The 12295-nt window shown below is 43.7% G+C and overlaps 2 protein-coding genes across 2 annotated transcripts in view; one reads left to right on the top strand and one right to left on the bottom strand.

Annotated features, from left to right (window-relative positions):
- The first annotated feature begins 7556 nt into the window (after positions 1 to 7556).
- On the top strand, positions 7557 to 9391 carry LOC104945514 (secreted phosphoprotein 24). Its single transcript, XM_010771197.1, has 6 exons — positions 7557 to 7918; positions 7988 to 8115; positions 8268 to 8390; positions 8685 to 8804; positions 9029 to 9077; positions 9217 to 9391. The coding sequence occupies exons 1-6, from the start codon at positions 7867 to 7869 to the stop codon at positions 9312 to 9314; spliced, it is 570 nt and encodes a 189-aa protein (XP_010769499.1). The 5' UTR covers positions 7557 to 7866; the 3' UTR covers positions 9315 to 9391.
- Positions 9392 to 9819: 428 nt separating this feature from the next.
- The window catches only part of LOC104945519 (ras-associated and pleckstrin homology domains-containing protein 1-like), a 50207-nt gene continuing 47731 nt past the window's right edge, over positions 9820 to 12295 (bottom strand). Inside the window, 2 exon segments of the mRNA XM_010771203.1 lie at positions 9820 to 12011; positions 12014 to 12294. Coding sequence (XP_010769505.1) covers positions 11463 to 12011; positions 12014 to 12294 — 830 coding nt within the window. The 3' untranslated portion in view covers positions 9820 to 11462.

Genomic DNA, 12295 nt, shown 5'->3' with positions numbered 1-12295 from the left:
CACACACACACACACACACACACACACACACACACACACACACACACACACACACACACACACACACACACACACACACACACACACACACACGGCTTTCTCCAGGCAAAATCGGATTTTTGAACCTCCCTAATCCCTGGTTACAATCTGCATCCTGCCATCAGTGAGAGAAAGAGAGAGAGGGGGGGTGAGGAGGGGTGAGGCTTCCTGTCCCGGGATCCTCATAGAGCCCATAGTCACGCCCTCCCAATCCCGGCAGCAACACGCACACACACACACACACACGCACACACACACACTGAGACACACATGAAGCATGATTTCCAACTGCTGATACATACACACACACACACACACACACACACACACACACACACACACACACACACACACACACACACTGAGAGCCACGGAGAGGGACACTCGCCGCTGCTAATCACTGGTGGGATGGAGGGGGGCTAACGGAGTGTGGACATTTTATTTAAATACTTTTTGTTGTTTGACAGCTGTCTGTGGAATAATGGTGAAGCGTTCTTGATGGGGGTAGAAGAACTCAGAAAATGCACCGAGGCTTAAACTAAAACGAGAGGTAAATATCTGCAAAGCTTATCCCAGCCATGCCGCAGTCAGGAGGTCCCAAACACCGGTGGTTCTGAGTGAGACCCCATCACCTGGGCCCTCTGACGCCCTCATGACTCCAGGCTGTCTGGATCACAGTGTCAACCTCTCCTATCGCCGGAAACATCCAGACACGTCCAGGCGCTGCCGACCTGGGACACCCCGGGGTCACCTTCGCCCTTGATGCATGGATCCCGACAGGACTGGGGGCAGAGGAATGAGGAGGAACATGTTCCTCTGGTGGATCTTACTGCTTTTCTCCCAAGGATTTGTATTTCCACACGTCCGAGGGGAACTTCCTTTCATCGCGGGGAACGACGCTGCCATGCTGGTCAACTGGTGAGTTTTTTAGAGCAGCATTTTGCCCTGAAGGGTAAACCAGAGACGTCCAAACTAGAGATAATCCTCTAGGAAATGAGCTAAAATAATCCACAGCATATACTCTTTAAAGCCCCGACACACCGCAATACAGCACATCTTATCCACTTTGGAGCCGGGAGTTATTTTAAGGAGGATATTGGTGTGTGAGAGAGCAGAAGTCATATCCCCAAAGATGTCTTCAAAGAGAAACCTGTGTGATAATCTCTTCATGTCCTCAAACGGGAGTGTGGTCTAAGATTAGACCTGCTAATTAAAGGCTCTGAACTGCACATGCAAACAATATTTTCAGCTATACACGAAGGTCTCAAGATTTATTATCCAGGAATAACTAAACAGACTATCTTATTAAAGCCTTGCCGTTAGAGCGAGCAGAGGAACAGCGAGGAAGGCCAGGCGAGCTTTAACTTTTGACTGCCTGTTTTGAATGTCAGGTTTACAAGTGCTTCATTACTTTGTCTAGACTGAATTAACAGCAGGGGGGCTTCCAGACTTATTTTAATCAGGCGAGGGAACAATAGTTAACTCCATGTGACTTTAATCAGAGCAACAGACTGCAGCATTTGAGACGTTTAATGACCATTGCCAGACCTTCTTGAAAATGCATAAGAACGTCATGTAGCAGGTACATGCAGTACAAAAAACTTTAAGAAGTTGATGCTAAAGTTGCAAAAATAGTTTCAGATTGTGAAAACATGCCGGCTGTTTTCACACATCTGTGATTTCCACCTCCAGTAACACTTGTCAGGTGAATCCAAGCTGGATTTATTCCATTTATAGCATGTTAGCATGTTGCTAAGAGTGTCATATTTGCTCTGTGGAAGTTCTGAGCAAGAGAGTGAAACGCAAAGAGAGAGTAAATGAACCAACTGGTCTGAGCGTGACCCCTGAGCTCAAACTCATCAGCACTCCCTCCTCTGATTTGGACGCTCTCCAGACAGCTCGGAGCTGCATGAATGATGATTTACCGCCGTTAGTCCTTCGGCTAAAAGGAATTCACAGATAATGTTTCGTATTTCTTGTAATAATCAGAACACCAGACGGCGGTTTGATTGTTTAGGGGCGGAGAAATACTTTAAAATTAACTGTAAGATTTATAAATTCCTGTAAAAGGATCTGGACTATTCATGACATGTGGAAGTTAAAGGTGCTTTTCTACAGAAAGAGAATGGACATTTCAAATCTTTGCTCCATTATTCGTAAAAAAGGAAGTAGCAGTTGGTGGCTTTAAGCGATGTCACTGGAGGCCAAAAGTGGTCAAATTATGCTTAAGAATTGGCAACTTTTGATGGATTATTTGGACAACAATTGACGACAGAACACGGCTAGCTTGCTTGCATGATTTAAAATATAGTGAGAATTGCATTTGCACGTGCTTCATGGAGGCCTCAAGTACAAACACAGTGCATTTCGGGGTACAATGCATGTTTAAATGAATAGGTTGGTTTGTTTACAAAAAGTGCAGCTTGAATCTAATCTGCACTTCCCCTAAAAGTATTGATAGTAAATTATACATATATATTATTGCACACGTCAGATCTGATTCAGTATTCTTGACGTTTCGTTTAGTATATTTATCTTTGACTTGTATACATGTTGCGTGCAAAGATATTAAGGTATTCTCTAGTGTTGTTAATTTAATGTGTGATAAGACTTTTGCTAGCCAGATAAGCGGCTTTTTATTCTATCTTCTATCAAATATTCAACTAACTTATCCACATTTCAGCCCTGCATCCATGCAGGCAGCGAACCCGTTAACCCTTTGCTTAAAAGCAAAAGCAGGTTTCACAATAAATAAAAAAGCCAGGGGAAATCCACACTTTTATTAATGATTCTACTAGAGACTGAAGTGTATTACAGTTCCGTTTTACATAAGAGTATTAAGCAGATGCCTTTCAACGCCCCAACCCCCACTCACCCCCCCCCTCCTTTACTCAAGCNTTTTTTCTTCAAAATGTTACTTTTTATTTCAAAAATATTTTTCCTCCAGAACTTTTTCAATCATTTTGTAACATTCTCACTGAAGAGACTTCTGCTTTCAGACGTAGTTAATTATGAAGTTATTAACCTATCCGGTAATAATCCAATGCAGAGGCAATAATGTAATAATACATTATTTTATATATATGATATATTTATATATGTATTTTTATATAGTCTTAAAGTTACAACCGGCCCTTTGAGTGCAACCATAATGCTGATGTGGCCCGCGATGAAATTGAGTTTGACACCCCTGACTTAGGGGGTCTTAACGAGGTCACAAAATCTTGATAGACACTTAAAAGTCTACACGTCATCCATTTGCTTTCTCAAGGCTGTCCTCAAGTTACCTTTTGCACTTGTTGGAGTAATGAACCCCATTGTTGACAACAAGCCTTATTTTTCTCATTTCGAGCCAATTTCACCGGCTTAATTGACAACTGTTGCTTTTCTTTCATTTAAGCAAACTGTACAGTTCGATTTAAACATAACAGAATATGTATTTTACTATCCTTTTTACTTTCCTAACCTTAACAAAGTAAATGGATTTAATTGGCTGATTTTGGAAGACGACCAATGTTGATCCCTTCTGGTTTTGTCCGTCTAAAACCACGAGATATTCAATACTATGATATAGAACTTGAAGCAGAGGTTTAACGGTAAATTGATGATTAAAATAGTTTTTGGAATAAGCAATCAATCTAATAATCAGTGCAGCTGTAATTTTAACGCTATCATTCACTTTTGATTGTCCAGCTCTCATTCCATTCAGTTAAAATCTGATTTAACTGGGATGCTTGAATTCCCTTGTGTGTCACCCGGACTTTTATCGGTACCTTGTGTTGTTTAGGAGAAACGCATGTGGGTGAATCCTCTACATGTATTTCCATTAGTCTTAATGCAGCGCACCGAACAGGAAGTGGTGAGTTTGGAGGAGCCGCTCGCCTCACACATAAGACGGGAGCATTAAGCGTGACCTGTTGAAAAGTTGGCACAGGTGCACCGTCTTTCCTGCCAAAGTCTTTAGCTCTTCCATTGCGTAATGAAATTCCCCAATAATCCCTCATTGCAATCTAACTACCCTAAAATTAAGGGCCCTAGCCTTTGGCCTCACAGTGCCTACATTTAAACTCTGCACACACTCCTCTCCGCTGCACAGCTGCCAAGTGAGCACCGAGAGGAAGTGGAGATGTTATCAGGAGGACAGGAATACCCCGGCTGTTACACAAGGCCAACGCAACGGGGAAAATCAGGAAAAAGGTTCAAATCTGATGTTTTTATGCAGCTTTGGTTTGTCCTAAATGGATATGAGTGTGTACTTGACATGAGGGTGGTTTTCATGAACTGAAACAACAAAACTAATCAAACTGAAGCCGGAAAACGGATAAAAAATAGACTTATGATTTCATTAATGCCCGCCAACTTTTGTGACATTGAGCGACAGAAATTCAACACATCTTTTCAGATTGCGTGCATGTGTGACACTGAAAGCAGTAATTTTCATGTTAAAGGATATCATAGCTTTCCTTTCTTTGCAGCAGCCTTAAAGGTGGGGTAGGTCATTTTGAAGAAACCAGCTCGAGTGCGCTAGAATTTGAAAATACACAGCCGGAAGAAATCTGCCTCCTCCTCACAGAGCCCCTCGCTCCAACAACACCACGAACGCGCACATGACGCAATGAGGGCAGAGAATAAGTTTGTTGCACAGATGGAAGGCTGACAGCAGGTAGGCCATTCCAGTTACCTTTAGACCGGCCGGCTCAGACTGAGTAGTGCGTCGTCGGTGCTTTTTGTAGCGCTACGCTCTCCACAGATGAATATTTTGTTTTAATGGATTTTTTGTGTCAAAGCACTTCAGATTAGTTCATTTGCTAATCGGGGATGTTAAGAGCATTCCATGGAATATAACAAAGGTGTATCTCGAGCCCGGTTTCTCAAACTTACCTATCCCACCTTTTAAGAGAAATATAAACAATTAAGCAATCTTCTACAAGCAGCGTCCTCTCCTTTTCACAGCGCTGCTTCCTCCTGCTCCCATCCTTACATACGTGTGTCAAGCACTTTGATATGAGGCTGATTTGAAAACCGTGACAAAAATCACTACAAACCAATGACACCAATAGTATCCCTCTTTTCTATTAAGCTATGATTGGAATCTGCAGCTGAACAACAAACAGATAAAGACCAACAAACCGTGTCCGTCCTCAGACCCAAAAACAGTTGCCCTATTTCTGAGTCGGCCCTCAGGCCTCAGCGCCCCGCGCGCCGGGATAGAATGGATGTCCGCTGTTGAAACATGAGATAAGAATGAGGAAGCAGCTTCAGAGTTGGCAGCTCTGTTTTTCATCAGCGTGTGATGCAACACTTTCAGTTAATCTGACCTCGGCCTGGGTTCCTGCCGACAGGCGAGCTCACCTCTGACCCAGAAGGTGTGGTTTAAACAAAAAATACACTCAAATATCCCCCACAGCGCACACACACACACACATACCACACACACACACCACACACACACACACACACACACGCCACACCACACACACACACCACACACACACACACACAACACACACACACCACACACACACACACACACGCACACGCACACGCACACGCACACGCGCACACACACACATGAGGAGGCATGCAAACAACATTTAGTGTTTTTTGGATTTAAGCCGGTCCTAGTTATCATAAAAGGCTAAGAAAGACTCGCACACAGACGTTCCATTCTGCGCATGTTATATCAGAGACGACAGGGCGCTCCATCTGCATTTGGAATGTTTCTGTGTTACAAATGAAATTGTGAAATAAAAAAAAAATGTAAGCTAACTTCATGTCCTTTCGTCTCTTTTCCTGTCTCTGCAGATGCCTATCCGGGTCCGAGGTGGTCTACACGTGGACTCAGGGACGCTAAGTCTGTGCGTTGTAGCTGAAGACGGGATCCAGACCCAACCAGTATTTCATCTCAAATCGGGCCCAGAACCGCCGGCACAGAGAACATACACACAAGCCAGAGGTGGCGTGTGTTTGTGTGGATGTATAAGATATGGAAGATCCATCTCGTATAGCCTATACACACAAAGAGAAGACAGCTGACATGGTCATGTCGAGTGGTTCAACTCACAATGATTGGTCATTTTTCCCTCCCACTAAAGAGGTCTCGCAATCAAAACAAAGTGATGGATGTGAAGCAGTGTGGGATCTTGGGAGTTTGGTCATTGAGCTTCCAAACCAAATTGATTTAAAACGATAAGACACAGGAAGAAACCGTTAAAATGTACTAATCAGTGTTTGCGCCGGACGTCCAATGACTAAAATTCCAATTTCTTCATTTGGTTGAAGATATATTGTTACAGANGTATTCCTGCATTTATTTATTTCTGTATTATTTAGTTAATTTATTCCTGCCCTGACTACAAAATAGGGTTCAAATCTCACACAGGCATGATCAAATAGATGCAGGAATAAATTAACTAAATAATACAGAAATAAATAAATGCAGGAATACATACAAATAATAAATTAACACTGTAATAAATATATTCAATAATACATTTTATTATAATTATTTATTCCTGTGTTTATTTATTATTAAATAATACATAAACACTATCTAATATGTTGTGAACAACTTTTAAAAGTCATAGTATGGAATTTCTGGAATCAAAAGTAATGGTATAGTTGTTAGAAATAAAGCTGTAGTATAGTTTGTTGAAATAAGATGTAAACAGTCATAGTACAGCATGTAGAACAATATAAAAAAGTCATAGTATAACATTTCAAAAAGATGACATACGACCTTTATTACATTTAATCTGACGTACTTCTTTATGAAATGTGTTTTATATACTTTACTTATTTTCAAGACAAACTATACTGACTTTTTTCAACTGTAATTTAAAAAAAATGTTGTGACTACTATTGTTACTTTTGAATAATTACATAGTTAAGTGTGACTTTTTTAAATAAACATTTTGTGCCTTACTAAACTGACTTATTTCCATACGCTGCTGTATTATTACTTTTACTTAAGTATGAGATGCGAGTATTTTAGTAGACGGATACAAATAATGGGCAGATAGCATGAGTTGTCGTCTCATCTAAGACGACTGGACCTGAAAAGCCTTGAACCCATAGCCTGCAGTCTCACGGTCAGTCTTCTATCCCTCTGAGCGATAAACCTTTCATTTGGTAAACTCAGTACAGAGTCATAGGGCAAACGGTCAGAGTTAAGTATCTAGAAAAGAAAAGACTCTTTGATCCCCACATTGAGCTCAATGTTTACATTACCCGTATTTCTCTATGCTTTTCTAGTTGGTCACCTGTCCTATCTTTGAACTCTATTTATTCTACTTTTCACCTATTTTGTTGGCCTATTTTATTTCTCTATTTTGGACCTATTTTATTAGCTACCTTGCCTCTAGTAGACTCGAACCCCGCACATGCTAAGCAGCAGATCTGTTCTCGGCACTAAGGCGCCTAAGTGTCGAGAACAAACCCAGATAGCCACCAACTCACGTACATGAAGACCTGTTCTCTGGACGCATTTATCCTCATCATTTTGAGTAAAGCTCTTTAAAAATCCCTGAGCATCACGGGGGTTCAAACACACAACCTCAGGTCTTCTGACCCGTCACATATCCCTCTGCGCCATCTGTCCTGAGTCAACATTGTTTTCGTAGAGCTCACTTCATTCAGGACATCACCCTGGGATCAATACTGCTGAACAAAGGTTAGCAGGTCTTGAGTGAAAGAAGCGTGACAGAGAAGGGGAGGGAGTTCATTTGAAAGGTTATTGAGGGTAAAAGGAGGCGCATCGGGCTGCTAGAAAAAAATCTGGATATATTTAGAAGTCAGAAAATGAAAGACAGGTTTTAAGTTTCGGAGATGAAGTCCTACGTGCTTCTGTTGGCGCTGCTGCAGGCTGTGCGATGCTCAGGTGAGTGGATCTCCGTCTGCAGCACTTCATGAGGAGACTCAGTGACAGACTTTCTCCACATCTATGCAGGAGTCCCTCTGTATGACTCTGAGCTGGGGGCCATGGCAGACAGGGGGCTCACAGTAGCTCTAGCCAGGGTCAACTCTGTGTACGCCGTCAGCCATCTTTACCGGGCGACTCGAGGCTCCGTCACAAAGGTCAGCACATTCAACCTTAAAGGATTTTAAACTGCAGTTTCTGTGGTCATTTTTGAATTGTTGTTGCAGGAAATAATTGCAGTGGCTATTTACAGAATAGAGGTCATGCCATCTTTGTTTTATCTTCGATTATAACAAATATCACATGCCAGGTGATTCCCATGGGCCTGAACACCGTAGACCTGCAGATGGTGTTTGCCATTAAAGAGACGGAGTGTGTGAAGGCCTCAAGACAAGACCCCCAGACATGTGCCTTCAGACCCGGGTTCTTTGCGGTGAGATATTCAATGTCAGGGATCTTATTGTGGTTCGTTTTAGATTGCTGCCACATGGGTGTAACACAAAAAGAGAATGCGCCAAACGGCAAAAAGCAAATAAAACATGTGTCCGATTGTTGAATGTTAAAGTGTACTTGTACAATACTCATATCTTATCTCTGGGAGGGACACATGTTGACAGACTGCTGCAGCCCACTGTTTGAGTTGGCACTGATTTACTGGGACAGAGTGTTCTGATCAGATCTGTTCTGCCTTGTGAATAATATACCGCTCTTTCCTCCTTCACTGCAGCCGACCTTCTCCTGCTCCAGTCGGCTTCGAGTGTCGGCCGACTCCACCCAGGTGGTGTCTCTCAAATGTGGCCGTGGCTCTTCCTCCAGCTCCAGCTCCAGCTCTGAGTCCAGTGAGGAGGTGAGGACTAAAGGGGGGAAAGTAGAGCTGACTTTGACACTAATTCAACAAGCTCCTTATCCATTTTAAGCCATAGCAAGGTATATAACCTATATTAAAGTGGACAATGAAAGTCTATTCGAAGGTTTTCCATGAAAATAGAACAGCATTTTTAATCAATGAATCCAAACCCTTAACAAAAGGTGAGAAAGTGGAGCTTTCAACAATACTATGTTTATTCACAGATGTTCTCAAGAGGGAGACAACAGTTCAACGTCCCATTTGCAAATCAAGGTAAGAGCATTTCAACTTTAAATAGTGTTTCAATTAGATTTATTATAATGGTTTTCAAAGTGCTTGCCTTGAATATTTCAAAAATATATTTACAAGGGCTGTATTCAGAGTGTTTAACTAACCTTATATCTGTCAACAGTCCCATCTCCTCCACCCGTCCTGCCTACTCACTCCCTCCAAAAACAGGTGGTGGACGTCCAGCCTCGAGGCGACACGTTCGCCAACTACCTGGTGTGAGACTTCAGCTCACTCTGGAAACACTTAAGTGCTGTTCAGAAGACAAACTGGAAGTAAAAACTGAATTTGCACACGGAGATTTGTGTCCCTTATTATTATTATTCAATTGTGGGATTCTACTCAATGATACCTGACTGTTGGAGGTAATAGTTCAATCCCCATAGGTAAAATGTGTTTTGTCGTCTTGCATGATAAGACCACTAGATGGAGCCTAAAGACTGTTCTCCTCCCATTTGAAATCATGGTGCTTTAATGCATTTCATTAAAGGGGCCCCGTTATTCTTTTTCGGGTTTTTCTCTGTCCTGTTCTATAGGTTTTGGTGCATGTACATGGTCTGCAAAGGCAATCCTCACAAAGTTCCCAAAGCAATTTTTGAACATTAAAGCATGCAAACACGTCACAGTCGAGTCGAGGCACAAAATAAAAACATGAACCATGAGGACCCTTTAAGTCACCTAAACAGATCTTCTGGATCATTTGAACAAAGTAGGACTCTGAGACAGATTGAGGTCTGGTTTGAACATTTATATTGTGATTTTCAGTTTATATGCAAGACGATCACATCTGCAACCGTTTTTCTTCATTTCACTTGGCCCCACATCAACAGTACATCAATAACTTACATACTGTACTGTAGCACACATCCTGCTTAAAAGACAATGATACGCAGTTATAAGAAATGATTTGCAGGACAAAATAATAGCATGATAAAAAAGGGCCTTGTGTGGAAATCACTCCAAGCACACGTTTCCACACTAGAGCCAATTCAAAACCAGTTTAAACAGTCTGAAATATTAATGATATGTCATGCTGGCACACAGGGACGAGTTGATGATGAGTTCCTTGAAACACAGCACAAGCACCCTGAAAAGGCATTGCTGCAAGAAATGTAAACCCTTTAATATCCACTCTGTAGGCCTTTAGTCCCCGCGCATCACCGGCACCATGAAGACACGAGACAGAGCGACATTCAGTGCTATGGCGCTCAGATGATTTCTGTTATCATGATTTAACGCTCTGTACATTAACCAGACACATTTTTTTTTTTCAACTGGGTGTGTATATACTTCACATGGTCTGAATCCAACCTGTACATTCTACGTCCTGTTGCCTGTAGAAGAGGGCGGAGACTAACGGAGTAGCAGCTTCAACTGTACAGAAACTGAAGGATACGGTCCGAAATCAAGCCAACGAACACGGGACACGGTCGACGAAGATACACCACCACAGCCCGCCCCCACCTCCTTTGTTAAATAAAAAAAAGCAGTTTATTTGTTTCTTTCCGGTTGCACAGTCCAGACTCTGCTGAACCTTTGGAAGAAATCTCCTTTCTGCTTTGACCTCTGTGCAAGACTTTGGGGATAAGGCTCCTTCTGAACACAGTCTAGAAATGTATATATTACTGCCTTGTTGACCTTATGTTTACACACACCTTCCCATATACATTCCTTTGTTTCTCTCTAGACTTTGCTGACCAGCTATTGAAAGACAGACTTATATTAACAAAAAAAAATCCTTCCATTTATCGATCATTAAATAATTTTATATAAAAGCAGACCGTCCCTGCTCCACGAGGCCGCCACTAACTACTTCCCCGCCGTACACCGTGCATGCACACGATGCATGTATGCGTGTCCAGTTTCTCGCTCTCACTCATGCACACACACCAGAACAGCCTCGTGTTTTTTTTACCGCTTGTTCTCACATGGAGTCCATGCAGTACCGAGCAGAAACTTTTTTTTTTTTTACGCGGCACAACCGTATGGCAAAGAAGCGGATAACATGGTTTGGCTCAGACATGGTTCCAGTAATATTTGCACAATTCTTATTAGTGTTTGAATCTGCTTGGGGTACAAGATAGGCGGGGTTTCCCAAACAATGTCTTCCAGAGAGTTTAGACTAATCGCAGAAAAATAACAGTTACTTTTCAGCGATGTCAAACTTGCCTGCTCTAGTTTTACATGTAAACCCCACCCATCCAGATTGCCAAACATAAACACTAATGGACCATGGTCTGGTTTGGGTTTCAGTATTTACAGTAATCAATTTATCACCGTGATCCAAGAGCAATGCAGGAGCTTCCATATTCATCTCTCATTGTCTATTCATCCATCTCTTTATTGTCCTGATCTCCAAGTCCAACTCTCTCAAGTAAGTTTGGTCATGTCCCCCCGTTTGGGTGGCGCAGGTGGGGGTCCTCGTCGTAGCGTTGCATAGCCTGAGATGTTTCCGGACATGTAGCCCCCGTTTCCTCCGTTGCTCTGCTTGCCTTGGTCCAGGAGCAGCTCGGGGGGCGGGGGGGGCAGCTCCATGTCGTCCATCGTCCCCACGGGCTCCGCCTTCCCCATCAGGCCGGCCGAGCTCAGAGAGCCCTGGCGTCCCACCGACTTTCGCTTCAGCGTCCGGTGGAGGTCGTCCATGAAGTTGGGCTGGCCTGAGCCGCCCTTTGGGGAGGTGGGTGGGGGTGAGGAGAGGCTGGGGGGCTCCGGGGTCGTGTTGCTGCGCCGGGCAAGTGTCGGTGGAGGAGTCTTTTTCAGTGAGCTCTTTCCCCATGTTGAGTTGCTGAGAAGAGGCACAGGCGGAGGAGGAGGCGGGGCCTGGGGCTGGGGGTTCACCACGGCAACTCGAGGAGGTGCTCCGCTGTGGGAGTCACTACCGGGTGGAGGAGGAGGAGGCGGAGGAGGAGGAGGAGGGGGGGAAAGAGATCAGAGGGCGGAGGAGGAGGGGGGAAGTAGGCGCAGGCAGGCGGGGGGGTAGGGTAGTCCCCGCCCGTTTGCTTCACGTGGTTCACTTTGGACTGCAGCCCCAAGGGCAGGTTGGCCATGTTGAGCTTGCCTGGTTTCGGGGGAGCAGGTGGTCCAGATGAAGGGTCCTTGGAGGGGGAGGCGGGGCAGGGGGAGGAAGGAGGGCCAGTGTTCTGGGGAGCAAACTTGCTGAGCAGGTTCCTCCTAGACTCCTCGTAGGGGGTGGCGCTGGGGTT

This window comes from Notothenia coriiceps, unplaced genomic scaffold (assembly GCF_000735185.1).
Source record: "Notothenia coriiceps isolate Sejong01 unplaced genomic scaffold, NC01 NC01_scaffold00009659, whole genome shotgun sequence".
Taxonomy (NCBI): Eukaryota; Metazoa; Chordata; class Actinopteri; order Perciformes; family Nototheniidae; genus Notothenia; species Notothenia coriiceps.
The sequence above is the reverse complement of the archived record's forward strand: the minus strand, read 5'-3'. Positions and strand labels throughout refer to the sequence as shown.